This window comes from Microtus oregoni, unplaced genomic scaffold (assembly GCF_018167655.1).
Source record: "Microtus oregoni isolate MIOR12 unplaced genomic scaffold, Mior012 000038F_ref0000394, whole genome shotgun sequence".
Classification (NCBI taxonomy): domain Eukaryota; kingdom Metazoa; phylum Chordata; class Mammalia; order Rodentia; family Cricetidae; genus Microtus; species Microtus oregoni.
Genome location: NW_024543097.1, coordinates 23,570,201 through 23,593,711, shown reverse-complemented (window position 1 = coordinate 23,593,711; position 23,511 = coordinate 23,570,201). Strand labels below are relative to the sequence as shown.

The 23,511-nt window shown below is 45.4% G+C and overlaps 2 protein-coding genes across 2 annotated transcripts; both read left to right on the top strand.

The window, feature by feature from the left end:
• The first annotated feature begins 3,603 nt into the window (after positions 1-3,603).
• LOC121433502 (olfactory receptor 12-like) lies at positions 3,604-4,575 on the top strand. Its single transcript, XM_041631957.1, has one exon. The coding sequence runs from the start codon at positions 3,604-3,606 to the stop codon at positions 4,573-4,575; it is 972 nt and encodes a 323-aa protein (XP_041487891.1).
• Positions 4,576-19,214: 14,639 nt separating this feature from the next.
• Positions 19,215-20,186, top strand: LOC121433503 (olfactory receptor 12-like). Its single transcript, XM_041631958.1, has one exon. It carries the CDS (start codon positions 19,215-19,217, stop codon positions 20,184-20,186), a length of 972 nt encoding a protein of 323 aa, XP_041487892.1.
• The last annotated feature ends 3,325 nt before the right edge of the window (positions 20,187-23,511 follow it).

The window sequence follows — 23,511 nt, the reverse complement described above, 5'->3', positions numbered from 1 at the left end:
ACATGGCAGCTCACAAACATCTGTAACTCCAGTTCCAGGAGATTCAACACCCTCTTCCAGCCTCCGAGGCTCTGCACACATGGGATGCACATACGTACATGCAGACAAATACACATAAAATAGAAAATAAATCTTAAAAGAAAAACACCAAGACAAAAATCTTACCTCAGAGTATGACAACTTTGTTAAAGAAATGAATTTGTCTTACTGAGAGTCATTAAGAAAATTTTTTAAAAAAGGATGCTAGTATAGACCTAAGGGGACCCGTATATGTTGCTGATGGGAATATAAATTAGTCCAGTCACTATAGAAGTGAGTATGGGGGTTTCTCAAACAACGAAAAACATGTCTTCCACATGATCCAGCCATAGCCTTCCTGGGTATTGACCTGAAGGACCCTAGGCCGACACATCCCAGAGACACTCGCACATCACGCTTGACTGCAGCACCCGTCATCATGGTCGAGCCATGCAACCCAGCTGGGTGTCCCACAGCAGAGGAATGGACAAGGAAAGTGTGGTGTGCACACACAGTAGGATTTTTACCAACCGTAAGCCGAATCAAGCTATTTCGTCTCTCAGAAAATGGACATAATCGTATTAAGTAACTTAAGACAAGAGCCACGTTTCCTCTGATCTGTGGATCTTAGATTTTATATAGGCACATCAAACCATGTGTGCACATGTCACAAAAGTGGAAATCAGACTGTCTGGGGAAAGGCGAAGCAGCCACGCGGGTACCGACTAAGTGAAGCGTGGGTATAAGGGTGGGAGGGAGAAGCTGCTCAACATATGTACGTAGCTTGAAAATTAAATTATTAAAAGATTTGAGCGCTGATGTCTTATCAGGGTGGATGTCAAGTGTGGGGCTAGTGATACGGTGATCCAGCTGTAAGAAGATGCCAACCAAAGCCACGGGTGTGCAATCATCTGGGGGACACATGGCCAGCAGCTGGGGGAAACAATGGGGTTACTGCAGTCTGGAAGATGCGCTTTCCCTTAGAGCAGATAGCTGTGAGTAACTACTAGCCTGGATTTTGAGTTCCTTTAAGCAGGAAGTGTATGTGATTCAAGGAGCTGAGTTCTTTAAGCAGATGGGAGCAGCAGGGGAAAGACTAGGTGAGGGGCCAAACTGTACTGCTTTGATGACTGTTCTAATGAGGGCATTGGTCCTTCTGAGCTCACTCTGCCTTATTGCTGATGGTTCTCTGAGGACCAGAGCTTCCTGTCAATCAGCCAGGAGAAGATGCAATGTGGAAGAGATTAGCCAGAGCCAATGCTGTGCCTCTGGATCCCAGGGGTGGGGGTGGAGTTCCAGCCATCACAGAGGACAGCGTCTTTCTAATTGGACACTGGAGGCCAAGAATCCCAGCCCTGCCAGATGCAAAGAATCCTCCCAAGCAGAGTGAATCCTGCACACACTGCCCATCTGAGAGGGACCTGAGGGGAACGAAGGCAAAAGAGGCAGGAGCCCTCCATCTTCACTGGAACCAGAGTCTGAGACAGTAAGAGCAGGCATACCAGATCCTCACAGGGACCCAGGGACCCACTTAGGTCCACACTCAGCTCACTCCACTGCCAAGAAAATCATAAAGAACTTTAAGAAGAGACGCAGTGACTGATGCCCATCTTCAGTGAAGACCACGCTTGTCAGCCCAAGGTCCCTGGGAGACAGGTGCTGGCTGTGCAATCTTGCTGTGGACTGGATTCTCACCTAGAAATGGTAAGTGTGTCACCTGTCAGGACTACAAATGTAGGAAACTCCATAGCTACAAGGCAGGAGGGCCAGCATTCAGCAGGAAGAGATAGCTTGCTGCCACAGCAGTAACTCTCCTGTCCTGAACAGCCATGGTGTAGCCCAGTGCAGAGCTGGTAGTTCTGGAACCACCACCATAGGCTTAGTTTCTTTTGTTTGTTTGTTTGTTTGTTTGTTTTTCGAGACAGGGTTTCTCTGTGGTTTTGGAGCCTGTCCTGGAACTAGCTCTTGTAGACCAGGCTGGTCTCGAACTCACAGAGATCCACCTGCCTCTGCCTCCCGAGTGCTGGGATTAAAGGCTTGCGCCACCACCGCCCGGCAAGGCTTAGTTTCTTATACAAAAGCTCCGCCTCTGTAGTCAGGTGGAAAAAAGCTCCTTGCCCAGCCAGTTCACAAGAGGTTGTGATGGTGCTGGCTCAGGAGGGGCAGGGTTGCGGGGAGCACAGGCTGTCCCTTCACGTCATAGTCAACCAGTTGTTCTTTCCACTAATTCTGTGGGCACCCTGCACCCTTGGCAAACAGAGATCAGACTTGTCTTTGCTCCATAAGGAAGCAGAGGTTAAGATGTGGCATGGGCATTTCCATCACATTTACCACAGAGAAAGCCCATGTGGTCAGTACCAAGACACTTGGTGGGTGTGTCGAAGATTAAGCACAAAGCCCCATGTACACATTTAAGTTTGCACTGGGAAAGTTGACTGATGGTAGGCTCAAAGGGGGCACTCTAAGATCCATGTCCCCACTGTCTGTGGTACATGGAGGATGGCAGTGGTAGGTTTTGTAAAAACTGAACCCACTCCATTTAGCGACTTTCTTGAGGCTCAAGAGCGATAGAAATTAGACACTCACCTACCCCTAACTAGCCAAGCTCCTAGCACCAGCAGCCTTCTGCATCAATCTCGGGGACTTTCAAAGTAGTAACTCACAGTCAGTGCCAAACAGGATGCTCAAGTCCTACTGTGGTAGTTCCTTGGATGATAAGAAAGTAACTATGGGTGGGTATGAGGCACTAGGCAGGGGGCAGTCTTGTCTGATTTTCAACTTAGAAAGAGAAACATACTTTAAACCCTAAAGCTGAAGGGAAACAGTAGCAGGGATGGCAGGAGGATCAGGCTGGAAGCCATGAACAGGTCCCAAATATGCATAAGCCCCAGTCCCGCTGTTTCTCAGAATATGGGTCAACACTGCCCATTGACCACGTATTAACTGATTGGAAGGAACCCTTTACAACCTCAAGCAAGCAGAGGCTCTGCAGGGTGATTGCAACTGTGAACCAGGCTTGGAGTCAGAGCTGTCTAGGTGAGGTCAGCGCCCTGCATGGGGACACAGGCACAGTCTCAGGGTGAGAGCCATTTTCCTACCCTGAGTAGTGCCTGGAGATGACAAAATCACCCAACCCAGATCGTCATGTCCATTTTATGGTCCATGAGTGAGACGGAGGATTAAACTGGGGTTCAGGGGTGGCTCATCAAATGGTGCTACTCAGGAATATCCCTGGGGGTGGAGAGCACACAACCCAGAGGCAGTGTTATGGATGCTGAAGGCTGTCTGTACCTGAGAATCACCCAGCTCCAGAAGCCTCTTTCCCGCCTCAGATCCATAGTTCAGCTTCCTGCCCAGAACTGAACCATGAGGTTCAGCACATCCTCATGAATTTAAAAGTCAGAGAAAATGTCCCTTTTCAGGTCATCCTAGCTCAACCGGAAGGAGACCAAAGCAGTTAGTGAACTGTTTCACTGTGGGCAGCATGGCACCAACAGGCTCCTGAAGCCTGTGGAACACGCGACGGCACCGTTGAGATCTGCTCCCTCTCTCTTCCTTCATCTGCCTCTGCCTCTATCCCCACTCATGGCTGCAGCAGTCCTCAGAAATGGGAGTCTCTCTGCAGTGTCCTTGCAGGGGTTCGTGCTGGTGGGATTTGGGGGAGGTGCAGAGACCCAGGCCCTGCTCTTTGCTCTTTTCTTGGCCCTGTACATGCTGACTGTCCTGGGCAACCTCACCATGATCGTGATCATCACCCTGGATGCCCGCCTGCACTCCCCCATGTACTTCTTCCTCAAGAACCTGTCCTTTGTTGACCTCTGCTACTCCTCTGTCATTGCCCCGAATGCCCTGGCCAACTTCCTTTCCTCCTCAAAGGTCATCAGCTTTGAGGGATGTGCCACTCAGCTCTTCTTTTTCTCCTTGTTGGCTACCACTGAGGCTTTCCTCTTAGCTGTGATGGCCTATGACCGTTTCATGGCCATCTGCAGTCCCCTGAGGTACCCTGTGACCATGTGCCCTATGACCTGTGCCCGTCTGGTTCTGGGTACCTACTGTGGAGGCTGCCTGAACTCCATTGTCCAGACCAGCCTCACATTCCAGCTGCCCTTCTGCAGCTCCAACCGTATTGACCACTTCTACTGTGACGTTCCCCCGTTGCTCCAGCTGGCCTGCGGCAGCACAGCTCTCAATGAGCTCCTGCTCTTCGGCCTCTGTGGATTCATCATTGTGAGCACTACCTTAGCTGTGCTGGTTTCCTATGGCTACATCACCATGACCATCCTCAGGATGCACTCAGGATCTGGGAGGCACAAGGTCTTCTCCACCTGTGGCTCTCATATGATGGCCGTGTCCTTGTTTTATGGAACTGTGTTTGTCATGTATGCACAACCAGGAGCAGTGGCATCCATGGCACAGGGCAAGGTGATCTCTGTCTTTTACACCCTGGTCATCCCCATGCTCAACCCCCTCATCTACAGTCTGCGCAACAAGGATGTGAAGGACGCCCTGCAGAGACTGGGACAGCGATACCATCTCGTGAAGAAAGGAGGCAAGTAGGGATCATGTCAGCATAATAGAAGGAAACTACTCTCCTTGGAAGGCACTAGGTGTCTTTATTTTATTTTTTCTTTATTATCGTATTTCTCTTCTTTTCTGAGTTATCATATCCCTGCTTTATTCCTTTCTTCTATCCTTTAATAGGTTTAGCCATTCATCCATGAACATAACCATCTGTTCACTCTGTATCCCATCTTACATGAGTGCATATTATTTTACAAGCATTTAAAAATGTGAATGAGGCATTTATTGACATAATAAAACAAATGGTCCTTAGTTGGAAGCAGCCTGAATCACTTTCACTTTGGTTTGACAAAAGGCAGAGTTAAGACAAGAGTCCTTGAGGCAACCATGAGGACCATTGTCAACACCTCCCAGTAAAGTGCATCACCACAGATTTCTCTGTGGCCCTTTCCTTTTCAGTCATAGCTGAATCTAATGCCGGTGTGGTAGGATGTTCCCTCTAAGCATCTAAGACCTCGGCCCTGAGAAGCTGTGTGTTGATCCATCACTACGATGATCTAGTACACAGACGAGCTAAAGAGATAGCATACTTCCTCTACTGTTTGACTACGGTCCTGCCTGCACCACCTTTCTCTACTCATGGAGCTGCCCTTTGTGTATCACGGTGCATGGCTGGACACATGAGGAGCCCATATTGCACTGACACTATGTATTCCTTCAACCTCCAGCAGTATGAAGCCACACTTAGAGTCACAATTCAGGGAACTTTTAAAACCTGGCCTCACAGGTTTGCAGCTGTCAAAAGGTCCTTGATCACCACAGATGTCTCCAAGTAGGGATGAAGTCTCAGTGGCTACAACAATATGAGAAGTGGAGAATAGGACATTGGTGTAGGAGGTCCTTCTGTTCATGTGTTGCTTTCATTGGTTAATGAATAAAGAAACTGCCTTGGACTAGTTGATAGGGCAGAACTTAGGTAGGCGGGGAAAACTTGACTGAATGCTGGGAGGAAGAAATGCAGAGCAAAGTCAGAGAGACACTACAGAACCACCAGAATCAGACACGCCGAATCTTTCTTGGTAAGCCACTGACAAGTGGCGATACACAGATTATTAGAAATGGGTTAAATTAAGATGTAAGAATTAGCCAGTAAGAAAGTAGAACTAATGGACCAACCAGTGATTTAATTAATACAGTTCCTGTGTGATTATTTCAGGGCTAAGCTAGCCAGGCTGCCGGGATGAACAAGAGGGTCCACTCTTTGCAACAGAACATCATTTTCTTGTTGCACATTCTGGCGTTCTGTTTTGTTAAGGTTCTCTCTGACATTGGACAAGAGCCTGAGCCTGAGTCCTCAATGGGCCTCCTTGTCCTTTTCCCCAGCCTCATCCCTCTGGTCCTTGGCCTCTGGCTGTATGCCTTCTGGGATATGGCTCCCTTCCTCACTCCAATCTTATGTCTCACCAGTCAGCTGCCCTCCAGACATGGGCTGGTTTGTATCTCTGCCCTGTGTGTCTGATCCCAGTCTTCAGTCCCCTGATGCTCCTGCTCAGGAAACCTGCAGAGACAGACCTCCAAGCAGGGATGAAGGCTTCTTCCTATTTCCCCTCCTAGAACACCTTGCAGGCTTCCATCTTCTTCTTGTGGCTATCTAGTCTCTGCCTCCAGACTTGATTCATAGTCCCTGATTTTATGTTCACCTGGTTTCAAATTCTTCCTTTCTTTGGACAGTCCTGGAACATTCTGATCAGTGAGTGGCATGCATCTTGTGTTTAATGACATTTCCTCAATTCTTACTTCTCTCCATACATTCCCATTTTCTCATGTATCCCCAACTCCCTGACACACGCTGAACCCATTGTTTCAGCTGAGGGGAAGAAGTGACCCACACTGTCAACCCTTTTGGCCCTCTCCGGTCTTCACCAGAACACTAATGAACACACATAATTTCCAACACTGGCCAGTCTTCCTCTTTTTGGAAGTCTCTTTCCTGACCCTTCTCATTTGCAGCATCTAACCTCTCCTTTATCCCAATGGAGATGTATTTTATCAGATGTTTTGTGCTGCTTCTTAGTAATCTTTCTACCTGGGGAGCCTCTTCCAGCTCTTCCTGTAAGCTAGGTCAAACATGAGAAACTCCCTTGGTATCTGTTTCTCAGGAATAACTCTTTCCGTGACTTCATTATTATATCTAGATTGGAGAGTAAATGGAAAAATTTTACCAATGATCTTGTGTCTTTTTCCTTGTATGTAATGTTGCTTTTTAGTTTTTGCCTTAAAAATTCCCTTATAGATAATTTTGTGTAAATATATCTTTAAATAAGTTACCTTTCCTTTCCCTTTCTGGTCTCCTTCTATGATTTCCTTACTGTATGTTCGGCTTGCCTGCTATTTAATAGCAGGGCTCACTTCTCTATACTTTTTGACACTGGAGTTGCATAATACTATCAAATACCTAAGATAGAAAACAGCACTGAAACCTCCTGTGAACTTCCTGGAATTCTAGATGATCTATGTTATGTATTTGACACCCTCATTGAAGTGGAGACAGATGGCGGCACAAGGACTGCTCTGGAGTTGTCACTAAGCATCACTTTGGGGAAATCTGGTCACTTCAGTGAGTGGAGACAAAAGAGTTACTATGATGTTACCAGGGGCTTTCTGCATTTGAGGTTGTTTCCAGAAAGTTCCTTTACCTTTCTGTTCATACAGAAATTGGGATAGGCAGGAAAGACTCAGAGAGACGTAGTGACTAATTAAAAAACAGAAGAGCCAAGTGTCAGTAGAGATGGTCAGGCATCTCCACAGTTGGCCACCACTAGGGTCACACACTTCTTTTGAAGTTCTTTTGGTAAATGAACATGGAAGGTGATCTATAAGATGCAATGGTCAGGTTTATGACATAGTTAGGAGGAGGATACAGGTAAGAACAGGCAGAAGTGTTCACCAGCAGCTTTATCACTCTTGTTTGAATCTCTCAGGAAATAGTACAAACACTGTGCTTGGTCTGTGCAGTTACCTCAGCAGTATTATATCTCAGCCAGTGTCAGTGGGAGCCCTTTTATTCCTTATGAATGCCCCCTAGTTCTCCCTGTTTTTCCATTCTTCTTCTCATCACCCTTCTTATCATAATTGCTTGTGGGGGTTAAGCTGTCATTTGATGACCTTTCTTTCAAGATAAATAGGAACAGAGACCTTGTCTATCCATAGAGCGAAAGTCTCAACCCCCCACGTAGGAGGGAGATGAGAAGTAACATGGGCTTAAGGATTAGAAGAACATTGTCCAATGAGAACCTAGAAGGAAACCAGTAATTACTAGAAAAATGGTCATGAGAGAGTCTGCAGTGTGCTTTACTATTTGTGTGGTCTGATGGATTCCCAAATGGGACATTTTCCCACCACACAGTTCCTGAGAACTAAGAGGCTATTGAGCTCTGATGTTAGATGCTGAGGGTGTGGCAAGACACAAAAGAATAGCCTAGGAATTAGAAGGGAAATAGTGTGAGGTCACAGTCATTGGTCACACATGCCCATGTGTACAGTCTGGTGGATGATATGGTGGTCCTCCTGTCCTCCTGTGTGGACTGGCAGATAACATGCTACATAGGGAAAAAATCATATCATCCTCAGGGGAAATGTCAGATGTTTTATTAGACCCTTTATTTCTCATAGGTGCCTTCTTGTATTTTTCCATATTTTAGGCCTTTGGTATTTTAATTTTCTCTTTGTATGATCTTTCTGCCTACTTTCAGGTTTGGATGCTGATTGTATGCTACCCTGCTCTGTCCTCTGTCTGTCCAGGAGAGACTATCACGACTGCCTCTTACCTTTCTAGACTAAACCTTCCACTGCATTTCTACCTCAGAGAACTCTTTACCACCTCTCACACCTCCAAACCACAGGCTCTCCCTCTCGTTCACACTCCACTTTCTTTCTTCTCTTCCTCTCTTCCTTGTTTTCCTACTCAAATTATGATATGCTTAGCTCTAAAAACTATAAACTGCATCCTCTCCAGGTACCGCCATGATGCCACAGTTTTTGAACCTTGAGAGGAAGCCAGCTGTAATTCAAGGGGTGTTCTAAAATTAGGGAGTCAGGGCTGCTTATAAATGAATAGGGCCATTATTGTGTGTGTAACATGAATTCTAATTGATTTTACTAACAAAAACCCGGAGTCAGATACCAAGGTAAATGCTGAGAGATTGGAGAAGTAAAGGGGGCAGCCATTAGAAAGACTTTTACCTCTATTGAATCTTCAGATTAAAACAGGCAAAACTGTAACTCTAAGAATCCTCAGACTGAAGCCTGAGCTCTAGCCTCCTCCTACTTTATAATCCTCTCTCCACCCAGCCATATCACTTTCCATCTCCACCTCATTAGAGCTGGGATTAAAGGTGTGAGCTACCACCTCTTGGCTCTGTTTCTCTGTTAGACTGATTCAATCTCTTTTAGCCCAGGGTGGCCTTGAACTCACAGAGATCTGTCTGCCTCTTCCCCTGAGTGCTGGTATTAAAGGTGTGAGCCACCACTGCCTGGCCTCTATGGTTAACTAGTAGCTTTGCTCTGCATGCTGATCTTCAGGCAAGCTTTATTTGTTAGACCACAAACAAAATATCACCACATTTCCCCTTTTTTGTCTAAAATAAAAAGGTTAGAAGTAATATTAAAAAACCATATACAATAAGTACAATAATTATATACAAATATGTAAGGCAATAATTATATTAACAGTATCTGGTCCATTAGGATTTGACAAATTCAAATAAAATAGGCATCCTATCATGGTACATCCAAAGTGTTGCACCTAATTCACGCTGTCTTGCCTTGAATTACCGCATTTCTATATCCTCCCTCTTTTTTTACAGCAAGATCCCTGAATTTAATCTTCTTTGTTTGCTAAGTTCTTGACAATTACCAGTAACAAATTATACCCAACCTCCTTTAAATGAGAATAAATATCAATGGCCCATCTTTAGGGAATGTGGTCATAGTTCTCTAGACTATTTTCTGTTGAATGGAGGCACTGGCAATCTTTGAGGGACCTTGAGAAAATTCAGGTCTATGGTCACGTCCTGCCTGGAGAATCTGTGAGGCTGGATCACCCCGGCCAGCAGCCTTCGAGTTGTTCTAGATGTGGAACTCAAAGGACACTGCCACAGAGGTGCTCTGAAGCATTGGCTCATCTGGGTCATTCGGTATCTCCAGAGATTTTTCAGGAGGACTTACTTGATCGAACCTGGTATTTCTTAACACAGAAGGAATCCAGAGTCTCTCATTTCCTGTGGAAATAAAAGCAGCACCTCTTCTCCAAAGTAACATATCTTTTGACTCAAATTTTGACAATGGGGATGTTCTATTGGGAACTCACCAAGGCCAGCTGGCCTGTGTCTGAAAAAGCATGGGATAAAACCAGACTCGCTGAACATAGCAGACAATGAGAACTACTGAGAACTCAAGAACAATGGCAATGGGTTTTTGATCCTACTGCACATACTGGCTTTCTACCTAGGCAGTTTGGATGCTCACCTTACTAGACCTGGATGGAGGTGGGTGGTCCTTGGACTTCCCACAGGGCAGGGAACCCTGATTGCTCTTCGGGATGACGAGGGAGGGGGACTTGATTGGGGAAGGGGGAGGGAAATGGGAGGTGGTGGCGGGGAGGAGGCAGAAATCTTTAATAAATAAATAAATAAAAAATTTGAGATCAAGGCATTTTCAAAATATATGGGTTGGAATAACTAGCAACATTTATAATAAAATATCTTTGTTATGTTTTGCTTTTTAAGACAGGGTGTTTTGGGTAACAGCCTTGGATATCCTGGAACTAACTCTTGTAGACCAGGATGGCCTTGAACTCACAAAGATCCTCCTGTCTTTGCCTCCCGAGTGCTGGGATTAAAGGTCTGCACTACCACTGCCCAGCTTAAAAAATGTCTCTTGTCTCTTAGCAGCTGTTGCTCCTTCCTCAGCAGTCAATCAATTCAAAGATAATACAATAACATACAGTATCCATACTCTGTGTATTTTCCATCTTTATGTGGCTTTTTCTATATTACTTTACTCTCTTTTCAAGGACTTTATTTTAAATCTTTGTTTCTTTTTAACGACTGTCTATACCTTCTCTTTACTCACCCAAGCCTATGTATATTTTGAAACACACTGTAAACCATTTATAGATTTTTTTTTAAATCTGAATCTGCTTTTACTGCATAGCTCTGTCTTTTTCTGACTACATGAGTCTTTAAACTGCTAAGAGGCATGGCTCCACCTCTGCCCTGGTGACTGGCTCTGCACTGCCCAGTCCTCTAAGAGTCCAGCTTCATGGTAGAGGCATTGGTGTGAGCCGTGTTGACCTCTCCAACTCTAGGGAGCTTCTGGGTCCATGCTGCTCATAAACCCCACTTAAGTGTTTGGCAATAGCCCTCTTGAAAGAGCCATGTGGTGTTTGCTGCCAGCACTGGACCAGGAAGCCATCTCTTAAAGGAGCCGTGCCTCTGCTTGCTGCTAACAAACAGAACCCACCAAAGAAAAGAAGTTACCAAGAAGAAACTGAGTTTTGACTCCATTTCTGTGTGTTTATAATCCTTTTTAAAGCCTTTTCAGGCTTCATGTGGAAATTCTAGCTGAAGTTTGGGGTGCCAGTGAATCCTAATTGGTCTTAATAAAGAAAAACAGGACTCAGATATCAGGGTGAATGCTGAGAGATGAGAGAAGTAAAGGAGCCAGCCACTAGAGAGCCCTATTACCTCTACCAAACCCTCAGACCAAAGGTGTCAAAACCCTCTCTCTGCAAATTTGCAGACTGAATGCTGTCTCTATGAAACCTCAGACTGAAGCCTGAGCTCCTGTCTCCTCCCACCTTATGTTCCTCTCTCCATTTGGGCCATATTACTTCCCATCTCCACATCCCTAGTGCTGGGATTAAAAGTGTGAACCACCACCACTTGGCTCTGTTTCTCTTTTAGACTAATTCAATCTCTTTCAGTCCAGGGTGGCTTTGAACTTACAGAGATCTATCTGCCTCTGCCTTCTGAGTGCTGGGATTAAAGGTGTGTGCCACCACTGCTGGCCTCTGATCTTCAGGCAAGCTTTATTTCTTAGATCACAAATAAAATATCACTACAATGCCTTTGAAGTAGCTACAGAATATTAAATACATAGTGAAAAGCCTATAGAAAGGCTCACACAAATAATAAAGAACTAAAACTATTCAGAGGATAAAAACCAGAGGATGGGGATGAGCTGTGAAGCAATGTCTTCTAAATTTCACATGGTTGCTGTACACTTGAGCTAATAAAATGATGGAGCTATCTGCAAAAGCTTGAGCCAATCAACATTGACCATGGATGGGGAGGAGCTTATGAGGCCCCTCCCCTCCCATAGAAGCTACTAATTGCTAATATTGCTGGGAAAGGAGGTCTTAATAGTCAGAAGTGGTCATGGTAATAAATAACCCAACTCCCTGTGCTCATGTAAACAAGCCTAATGCAAGTCAGTGAAACACTCACACACACACACACACTCACTCACATACACACACACACACACACACACACACACACACACATGAAAATGAAGGGAGAAGAGGACTTGTTGGGAGAAAGGACTCAGAGCAAGAGGCAGCGACTGTTGAGAGATGGTAACATAGGAACTGAGGGAAAGTGTTAATCCCAGGCACTAACCAAGTTGTCTCCTATGATGAGTCACCAAGGCCAATAGTGCAGAAGGAGAGAGTGTTGTGGGCCATCATAACAACAGCAGATGGAGACTGAAGGAATGAAGGCATCAGTAGGAGACATAGCTAACCACCAGGGGAGCAAAGGTCACCCGCCAAAGAGAAGAGTTATCGTTTGGGTTGGATTATTAGATACAGGCTTAAATTTTTAATCCTTATAAAAGAATTTGTGTTAAATTAAAATAACCACAAAGGCATATCTACCCAAGCTCCTGATAGGACTGAAGGATCAATGGACTGAGAAGGCTGACTCTTGATTGTGGAAGAAGGATGCTAAACAGCCCCATACAGGACTCCCTACCTCCTTTCCTCATATCAGTATAGCCAGGGATTTGGAGGAGGAAGTGCTGTGGTCAGGAGGCCATGATGGCCCACACAGGAAACAACCATAATGAAGGACATTGGGTTAGGATCCCTCTGAGTCATCTACCATACCCTGACCCAGTCTCCCCTGATCCCTGGGGACCTCAGCTTCCTGCTAGCTCACCAGGAGAGGGTGACTATGAGGAAGAGATTGTCCAGAGCCAATGGCATACCTCTGGAGGCTAGGAAGTATGAGTGCCAGATGCCACAGAGGACAATTGGACTCCCTAATTGGCCACTGGAGACTGCAAGTCCCAGCTCTATCATGCAGAGCATCCTTCCCAACAGTATGAACATAATATAGATGCCCACACACTGCTCTAATAACAGACATGAAAGAGGAAGAAAGGCCAGCAAACCCATACCTCACACTTCACACGACACAGAGTCTGCTGCAGCCAGGACTTGCACACGTAGACTCCCAGTCCAGGTCTATGCCTCTGCCCATACCCACCTTATTCTGTTATCCAGAAAGCCATAGCTGACCTCAAGAAGAAAAAGAAACTCTTAATATCTATCTTCAGCACTGCCCAGCTTCAATATCAGGGGGACCTGAGGAGCATGAATGATGGTATCTGACTTTGTGTGAGTCTTGAGTCTCAAACTGGATAAGCTAACATCAACACGTTATCTGTGAAGGATGCTGCAAGTAGGAGACACCATACATTAGGGACAGTAGGGATGGGTGTTCAGGAATAATTGTGGACTAGCTCTGTAGGCAAAGGTCTCCTATTGTGGTCAAGCCTCACATTAGTCCAGGTCCCGAAGTGCTGGGGGGCTCGATGCAAGGTCACCATCTTGATCACCAGCTCCAAATCTGCAACCCAGAAGGCTGAAGCTCAGCATCCATCAAAGGACATAATGACGCTGCTGGCTTAGGAGGGGCAAGACTGAGACGAGCACAGGCTCTCCCTTCACTGTCACTGTAACCCTGATCTCCAACAGCAGAGCTGTCCATGGGCACCTGCTCCTTCTACATGTGTCTCTAGAAAGATTACATCCTTGGCAAGCTGGAGGGATTATGCTTGTCCTTGCTCCAACAGGAAGCATAGGACACTCTGCAACATGGACATATCTATACATATCTCACTGGTCACAAAGGAAACCCGTGTGGTAAGTACTTCAATCCCTGTGAGTGTGTCAACTGTGAGCACAAAGTTTCCTACATGCCTTTGATCTTGTGTGGGAAAGTCAGCTCTGTAGTATATGGCAGACGCATATAGAGTCCTGTAGATTCCATGACCTTACTGTGTGCAGTGTATGGTAAGACAGTGCAACAGCTGAATCCCTACAGCTGAGAGATGCCCTGAGCTTAGAGGATAATGTAGAACAAGCATTCTGTTACTCTCTAGCCAGGATCCTAACTCTGGCAGTCTCCCATATTCCTCCTGGGGACACACAATGGCAGTCATAGCTAGCCCTACATTTGTATGTATTCCAGACTAGACATAGTGAGAAGAAACAGTGACCATGAATTGCCCGAAGACACTGGGTAGAGGCCTGCCTTATCAGATTTTATTTATTTTTTTATTTTTTAAAAAAGAGAAAATTGTTTTATTCTGGATTCTTTTTTAAAATTTGAAATTCTACATTTTGAGAAGCTTTTTCTTACATTTTAACAATTTTTTTAAAATTTATTAAAAATTTCTACCTCCTTCCATCCTCCCATTTCCCTCCCACTCCCCCTACTCCCATCACTCTCCAGTCCTAAGAGAAGTCAGGGTGCCCTGCCCTGTGGAAAGTCCAAGCCCCCCCCCCCCCCCCCGCATCCAGGTCTAGGAAGGTGTGCATCCAAACAGACTAGGTTCCCAAAAAGCCAGTACATGCAGTAGAATCAAAATCCGGTGTCATTATCATTGGCTTCTCAGTCTGCCCTCATTGTCAACCACATTCAGAGAGTCTGATTTGATGGCATGCTCGTTCAGTCCCATTCCAGCTGGCCTTGGTGAGCTCCCATCAGATCAGTTCCACCATCTCCGTGGGTGGGTGCACCACTCACGGTCCTGACTTCCTTGCTCATGTTCTCCCTCCTTCTGATCTTTATCTGGACCTTGGGAGCTCAGTTAGTTGCTCTGATGAGGAACTTTGTCTCTATCTCCATCCGTCACCGGACGAAGATTCTATGGTGATATTCGAGATAATCATCAGTGTGTTAGTGAGGCAAGGCCAATTCAGGCACCCTCTTTTCTGCTGCCCAAGGACCTACTGGGGACATCCCCGTGGACACCTGGGATCCCCTCTAGAGCCAAGTCTCTTGCCAACGCTAAAATGACTCCCTTAATGTAGATAACTTCTTCCCTGCTCCTTATCTGCCCTTCCCCCATCTCCACCCTCCCACTTCCCCAAGCTCTCTCTAATCTTTCCCTTCTCCCTTCTCTCTCCCCCTTTCCCCTTCCCCCAAGCCCACCCCATACCCCTACCCCCATGCTCTCAACTTTTGCCCAGTAATCTTGTTTGCTTCAAATTTCCAAGAGGATCTATATATGTTTTTCTTTGGGTTCACCTTGTTATTTGGCTTCTCTAGGTTTAATGTCCTTTGTTTATGGCTAGAGTCCACTAATGAGTGAGTACATACCATATTCATCTTTTTGGGTCTGGGTTGTCTCACTCAGGATAGTGTTTTCTATTTCCATCCATTTGCAGGCAAAATTCAAGATGTTATTGTTTTTTTACCACTGAGTAGTACTCTAATGTGTATATATTCCACACTTTCTTTATCCATTCTTCCATTGAGGGGCATCTAGGTTGTTTCCAGGTTCTGGCGATTACAAATAATGCTACTATGAACATAGTTGAACCAATGCTTTTGTAGTATGATTGGGCATCTCTTGGGTAGATTCCCAAGAGTGGTATTACTGGATCCTGAGGTAGATTAACTCCCAATTTCCTGAGAAACCACCACACTGATTTCCAAAGTGATTGCACAAGTTTGCATTCCCACCAGCAATAGAAGAGTGTTCCCGTTACTCCACATCCTCTCCAGCATAGGCTATCATTGGTGTTTTTGATTTTAGCCATTCTGACAGGTGTAAGATGGTATCTCAAAGTTGTTTTGATTTGCATTTCCCTGATGGCTAAGGAGGTTGAACATGGCCTTAAGTGTCTTTTGGCCATTAGAACTTCGTCTGCTGAGAATTTTCTTTTCAGTTCAGTACCCCATTTTTTAATTGTGTTAACAAAGAGTAAGACCCTGTGAACCCCAACTCAGAGGTTGGAGCAGGGAACAGAGCTAGGAATGAGGGCGGGTTAGAGGCCATGAGTGTGTCCCATATATGTGTGCTCCCCAGGCCTGCTTTTTCTCAGGACATGGTGCTGCCCCCTCACTATAATTTCCAATATCTAAACACTGGCAAGAACCACTCACATTAACAAGCAGAGTCTGCATATTGATTGTCACTGTGTGTCAACATTTGAGCCACAGCTGCTAAGGTGAGATCAGAGTCCTGTGAGGTACACAGACAGTCTGAGTCTGGGAAGGGAGGTTTCCTTCTCTGATACCACTCTGCAAAGGAAGGAATCACCCAACCCAATTTGTTGGAGGACAGAGGATCTTGGCGAACAATTTTGAATCGGTAAGATGAATAACTTGAGGGGAGGGGTGTATTGTGAGACTCGGGAGACAGCTGCTTCAGTGGCACTGCTCAGGGGTGTCCCTTGATAGAGTGAGCACAGGAACCAGCAGCAGGCATAGGGATACTGAGAGTCACTAAGTGTGGAAGCTTCCTTGTATCACTCATGGCGTAACTCAGGCTTATACACGACCAGGGCTCAGTACTTCGTGAATTAAGAAAATCAGAGAACAAGATGGCATTCCCACCAGCAATGGATGAGGGTACCCGTTCCTCCACAGCCTCTCCAGCAAAGGTTATCCTTGGTGTTTTTGACTTTAGCCATTCTGACAGGTGTAAGATGATATCTCAAAGTTGTTTTGATTTGCATTTCCCTGATTGCTAAGGAAGTTGAGCACGACTTTAAGTGTCTTTTGGCCATTTGAACTTCCTCTGCTGAGAATTCTCTGTTCAGTTCAGTGCCCCATTTTTTAATTGGGTTAATTAGCATTTTAAAGTCTAGTTTCTTGAGTTCCTTATATATTTTGGAGATCAGACCTTTGTCTGTTGTGGGGTTGGTGAAGATCTTCTCCCAATCAGTAGGTTGCCTTTGTGTCTTATTGACTATGTCCTTTGCTTTACAGAAGCTTCTCAGTTTAAGTAGGTCCCAATTATTCAATGTTGCCCTTAATGTCTGTGCTTCTGGGGTTATACATAGGAAGCGATCTCCTGTGCCCAGCTCCTGTAGGGTACTTCCCACTTTCTCTTCTATCAGGTTCAGTGTGTTCGGGCTGATATTGAGGTCTTTAATCCATTTGGACTTGAGTTTTGTGCACGGTGATAGATAAGGGTCTATTTTCATTCTTCTACAAGATGACATCCAGTTGTGCCAGCACCATTTGTTGAAGATGCTTTCTTTCTTCCATTTTATACTTTTAGCTCCTTTATCGAAAATCAGGTGTTCATAGGTTTGTGGGATAAAATCCGGGTCTTCTATACGATTCCATTGGTCGACTTCTCTGTTTTTATGCCAGTACCACACTGTTTTCATTACTGTAGCTCTGTAATAGAGTTTGAAGTCAGGGATGGTAATGCCTCCAGAAGATCCTTTATTGTATAGGATTGTTTTGGCTATCCTGGGTTTTTTGTTTTTCCATATAAAGTTGATTATTGTCCTCTCCAGATCTGTGAAGAATTTTGATGGGATCTTGATGGGGATTGCATTGAATCTATAAATAGCCTTTGGTAGAATTGCCATTTTTACTATGTTGATCCTACCAATCCAAGAGCAAGGGAGGTCCATCCATTTTTTGGTATCCTCTTCAATTTCTTTCTTCAATGCCTTAAAGTTCTTGTCAAATAGATCTTTCACTTCCTTGGTTAGATGTACCCCAAGATATTTTATGCTGTTTTTGGCTATGTTTCGGTTTCTCAGGAAATTCGGGATCAACTTACCCCTGGACCCAGCAATACCACTCCTGGGAATATACCCAAGAGATGCTCTATCATATGACAAAAGCATTTGTTCAACTATGTTCATAGCTGTATTATTTGTAATAGCCAGAACCTGGAAACAACCTAGATGCCCTTCAATGGAAGAATGGATGAAGAAAGTATGGAATATATACACGCTAGAGTACTACGCTGCGGTAAAAAACAATGACTTCTCGAATTTTGCAGGCAAATGGATGGAAATAGAAAACACTATCCTGAGTGAGGTGTCCCAGACCCAAAAAGATGAACATGGGATGTACTCGCTCATAATTGGTTTCTAGCCATAAATTAGCGCCACGGAGTCTACAATAGGTGAACCTAAAGAAGCTAAGTAAGAAGGTGAACCCAAGGAAAAACATATAGTTATCCTCTTGGCTAAGGGAAGTAGACCCAATTGCCGGGGAGAAAATTAGGATCTTGGGGGTGGGGTGGGATGGGGGTAAGGGGAGATGGGGAGAGAAAAGGTAGAAGGGAAGGAGGGGGGATTTGGGGAATCAGGAGAATTGGGATAAAGGAAAGGTGGATAGGGGAGCACGGAACCACAATTCTTAGTTAAGGGAACCACTTTAGGGTGAGCAAGAGATTTGACCCTAGAGGGGCTCCCAAGTGCCCAACATGAGGTTCCCAGTTAGTTCCTTGGGTAGCTGAGGATTGGGAACCTGAAATGACCCTATCCGAGAGCAATACTGACGAATATCTTGCATATCATCATAGAACCTTCATCTGGTGATGGATGGAGACAGAGACAGACCCACACTGGAGCACTGGACTGAGCTCCCAAGGTCCCAATGAGGAGCAGAAGGAGGGAGAACATGAGCAAAGAAGTCGGGACCACGAGGCGTGCACCCACCCACTGAGACAGTGGAGCTGATCTACTGGGAGCTCACCAAGGCCAGCTGGACTGTGACCGAAAAAGCATGGGATAAAACCGGACTCTCTGAACATGGCGAACAATGAGGGCTGATGAGACGCCAAGGACAATGGCACGGGGTTTTGATCCTACTTAATGTGCTGGCTTTGTGGAAGCCTAGCCAGTTTGGATGTTCACCTTCCTAGATATGGACGGAGGGGGGAGGACCTAGGACTTACCACAGGGCAGGGAACCTGGACTGCTCTGTGGACTGGAGAGGGAGGGGGAGAGGAGTGGGGGGAGGGGTAGAAGGGTGGGAGGAGGGGGAGAAGGGTGGGAGGAGGGGGAGGGAAATGGGAGGCTGGGAGGAGGTGGAAACTTGTTTTTTGTTTATGTTTTTTTTTTCTTCTTTTCTTAATAAAAAAAAATTATTTAAAAAAAAAAAAAAAAAAGAAAAAAAAAAAGAAAATCAGAGAAAATGTTCCCTTTCAGATCACACCAGCTCATCCTGGAGAACAGAGTAACGAGTGATTTCATACAGTGGACAGCATGTCACCATCAGAGACCTGCAGCCTGTGGAACATCTGATGCAACAGTTAGGTCTGCTCTCTCTCTCTCTCTCTCTCTCTCTCTCTGTCTCTCTCTCTCTCTCCGTCCATCTAGCTCTCAGACTCTGTCCTCACCCATGGCCACACCAGCCCATAGAAATGGGAGTCTCTCAGCAGTGTCCTTGCAGGGGTTCGTGCTGGTGGGATTTGGGGGAGGTGCAGAGACCCAGGCCCTGCTTTTTGGTGTCATCCTTGCTTTGTACATAGTGACTGTCCTGGGCAACTTCACCATGATAATACTCATCACCCTGGATGCCCGCCTGCACTCCCCCATGTACTTCTTCCTCAAGAACCTGTCCTTTGTCGACCTCTGCTACTCCTCTGTCATTGCCCCGAATGCCCTGGCCAACTTCCTTTCCTCCTCAAAGGTCGTCAGCTTTGAGGGATGTGCCACTCAGCTCTTCTTTTTCTCCTTGTTGGCTACCACTGAGGCTTTCCTCTTAGCTGTGATGGCCTATGACCGTTTCATGGCCATCTGCAGTCCCCTGAGATACCCTGTGACCATGTGCCCCATGACCTGTGCCCGTCTGGTTCTGGGTTCCTACTTTGGAGGCTGCCTGAACTCCATTGTCCAGACCAGCCTCACGTTCCAGCTGCCCTTCTGCAGCTCCAACCGTATTGACTACTTCTACTGTGATGTTCCCCCATTGCTTGAGTTGGCCTGCGGCAGCACAGCTCTCAATGAGCTCCTGCTCTTCAGCTTCTGTGGGTTCATCATTTTTAGTACAACCTCAGTTATCCTCATCTCCTATGGCTACATCACCGTGACCATCCTCAGGATGCACTCAGGATCTGGGAGGCACAAGGTCTTCTCCACCTGTGGCTCTCATATGATGGTTGTGTCCTTGTTTTATGGAACTGCATTTGTCATCTATGCACAGCCAGGAGCAGTGGCATCCATGGCACAGGGCAAGGTGATCTCTGTCTTCTACACCCTGGTCATCCCCATGCTCAACCCCCTCATCTATAGTCTGCGCAACAAGGATGTGAAGGACGCCCTGCAGAGGCTGGGACAGCGATACCATCTCGTGAAGAAAGGAGGCAAGTAGGGATCATGTCAGCATAATAGAAGGAAACTACTCTCCTTGGAAGGCACTAGGTGTCTTTATTTTACTTCTTTCTTTATTATCTTATTTCTCTGGCTTTTCTGAGTTGCCACATCCCCGCATCACTCTTTTATTCCATCCTTTAATCATTTTACCCACTAATCCATGAACATAAACATATGTCTACTCTGTATCCCATGTCTCATGAGTGCTCCATTATTTTCCAGGCATTGAAAAATGTGAATGAGGCATTTATTGACATGATAAAGCAAATAATTCTTACTTGGATAAAGCTTGAATCCCTTTCACTTTGGCTTGACGAAAGAGTCCTTGAGCAAGCTTGTGAATCATTGTCAGCACCTCCCAGTGAACTACATAACTGCAGATTTCTCCATGGCCCCTTCCTTCACAGTCACCACTGAATCTAATGTCAGTGCGGTAGGGAGTTCCCTCTGAGCATCTAAGACCGCAGCCCTTAGAAACCGTGTGTTGACTCCTCCTTACATTATTCTAGTACAAAGATGGGCAAAAGGGATAGCTCTGCAGACTTCCTCCTTGACTCTACAGTGGTGCTGCCTCCTCCACCTCCTCTGCTCATGAAGTTGCTCCTCTTGTATCACAATGCATGGCTGGACACAAGGGGAGCCCATATAGGACTGACTCTAATGTATTCCTTAAACCTCCAGTAGTATGAAGCCACTGTTAGAATCAAAATTCAGAGAACCTTTAAGCCCTGGCCTGGCAGAACATGAATTTGTCAAAAGTCCTTGATCACCACAGATGTCTCCAAGCAGGGATGAAGTCTCGGTGGCCACAAGAATGTGAGAAGTGGAGAATAGAACATCATTTTCTTGTTGCACATTCTGGAGTTCTGTTGAGTTAAGGTTCTCTCTGGCACTGGCCAACAGCTTGAATCTTGAGCTGGAGTCCTCAATGGGCCTCCTTGTCCTTTTCCCCAGCCTCATCCCTCTGGTCCTTCATTTCTGGCTGTTCTGGGATATGGCTCCCTTCCTCACACACATCCTGTGTCTCACCAGCCAGATGCCCTCCAGACATGAGCTGGTTTATGTCTCTGCCCTGTGTGTCTGATCCCAGTCTTCAGTCCCCTGATGCTCCTACTCAGGAAACCTACAGAGACAGACCTCCAAGCAGGGATGAAAGCTTTTTCCCATTTCCCCTCCCAGAACACTTTCCAGGCTTCCATCTCCTTCCTGTGGCCATCTAGTCTCCGCCTCTAGACTTGATTCTTGTTTCCTGATTTTATGTTCACCTGGTTTCAAATTCTTCCTTTCTTTGGACAGTCTTGGAACATTCTGATCAGTGAGTGGCATGCATCTTGTGTTTAATGACATTTCCTCAATTCTATCTTCTCTCCATACATTCCCATTTTCTCATGTGTCCCCAACTCTCTGACACACGCTGAACCCATTGTTTCAGCTGAGGGGAAGAAGTGACCCATACTGTTCACCGTTTTGGTCCTCTCCAGTCTTCCCCAGTTCTAATGAACACACATAATTTCCAACACTGGCCAGTCTTCCTCCTTTTGGAAGTATCTTTCTCTAGGGTCCTGACCCTTCTCATTTGATGTGTCACATGGCAGCAGCGTCTAACCTCTCCTTTGTCCCAATGGAGATGTATATTTTCATAAGCTTTGTGCTGCTCCTTAGCAGTCTTTTTACCTGGGGAGCCTCTTCCAGCTCTTCCTGTAAGCTAGGTCAGACATGAGAAACTCCCTTGGTATCTGTTTCTCAGGAATAACTCTTTCCTTGACTTCATTATTATATCTACATTGGAGAGTAAAATGGCAAGAGACTACCAATAGTCTTGTGTATATTTCTTTGCATGTAATGTCTCTTTTCATTTGCTGAATTAAAATCCCCCTTTTATATATTAATTTTGATAATTTATCTTATACACACATGGTTGGTTTAAGTGATCTTTGTAGCTACTTAAAATGTGGTGTCTTTTTCTGATCCCCATATAGGAAGCTTTGTGTCGATGTTTCTTTCAATAACTTTTCTTCACTTTGTCTTTCTGACCTCCTTCCGTGATTTCCCAACCATATGCTCAGCTCACCTGCTGTTTAGTAACATAGGGTAATTCACTTCCTCTCTACACTTTTTGACACTACAGTCACAAAAATGCAGCATAATATCAAATACCTACAATAGGAAACTGCATGTCAAATCAAAACAGACTGAAATCTCCTGTAAATGTACTGGAACACTAGATGATCTAAGTCATATCCTTAACACACCCATTGAGATGAAGACAGATGGATACACAGGGACCTGTCTGGAGCTTGTCACTAAGTGTCACTTTGAAGAAATTTAATCACTTCAGTGAGTGGAGGCAAAAGAGTTACTATGAAGTCAGCAGGAACTTTCTGCATTTGAGGTTGTTCCCAGAAAGTTCCTTTACCTTTCTGTTTTTACAGAAATTGGAATAGGCAGGACAGACTCAGAGAGAAGTCGTGATGAATCAAAAACAGAAGAGCCAAGTGTCAGGAGAGATGGCCAGGCATCCCCACAGTTGGCCACCATAAAGGTCACTTCTTTTGAAGAAGTTCTTTTGGTAAAGAACATGGAAAGTGATCTATAAGATGCATCGGTCGGGTTTTTGACGTCGAGAGGAGGAGAATACAGGTAAGAACCGGTAGAAGTGTTCACCAGCAGCTTTCTCACTCTTGTTTGAATCTCTCAGGAAATAGTACAGACCAGTGCTCTGGTCAGTTACCTCAGCAGTAGTACCTCTCAGCCAATGTCAATGGGAGCCAGGTCCTGGGGCAATGAAACCTTTTTATTCCTTATGAATGATCCCTAGTTCTCCTTGGTTTTCCATCCTGCTTCTCACCACCCCAGACTTTTACTCGCTTATCATAATTGTTTGTGGGGGGTTGTCATTTGATGACACTTCTTTCATGATTAACATGAGTGTAGACATTGTCTACCCATGGAGCAAAAATCTAGGCCCACCTACATAGGGGGGACATGAGAAGTAACATGGGCTAAAGGACTTGAACAACATTGTCCAATGAGAACCCAGAAGGAAACCAGTAATTATTAGAAAAATGGTCATGAAACAGTCTGCTGTGTGCTTTACTATTTGTGTGGTCTGATAGATTCCCAAATGGGACATTTTCCCACCACACAGTTCCTGAGAACTAATAGGCTATTGAGCTCTGATGTTAGATGCTGAGGGTGTGGCAAGACACAAAAGAATAACCTAGGAATTAGAAGGGAAATAATTCGAGGTCACAGGTATTGGTAACACATGCCCACATGAACAGTCTGGTGTATGATGTTGTAGTTCTCCTGTCCTCCTGTGA

Excerpts from the sequence above, each read along its gene's own strand:
- LOC121433502 (XM_041631957.1), top strand. The coding sequence starts at position 3,604 with ATGGCTGCAGCAGTCCTCAGAAATGGGAGTCTCTCTGCAGTGTCCTTG.
- LOC121433503 (XM_041631958.1), top strand. The coding sequence starts at position 19,215 with ATGGCCACACCAGCCCATAGAAATGGGAGTCTCTCAGCAGTGTCCTTG.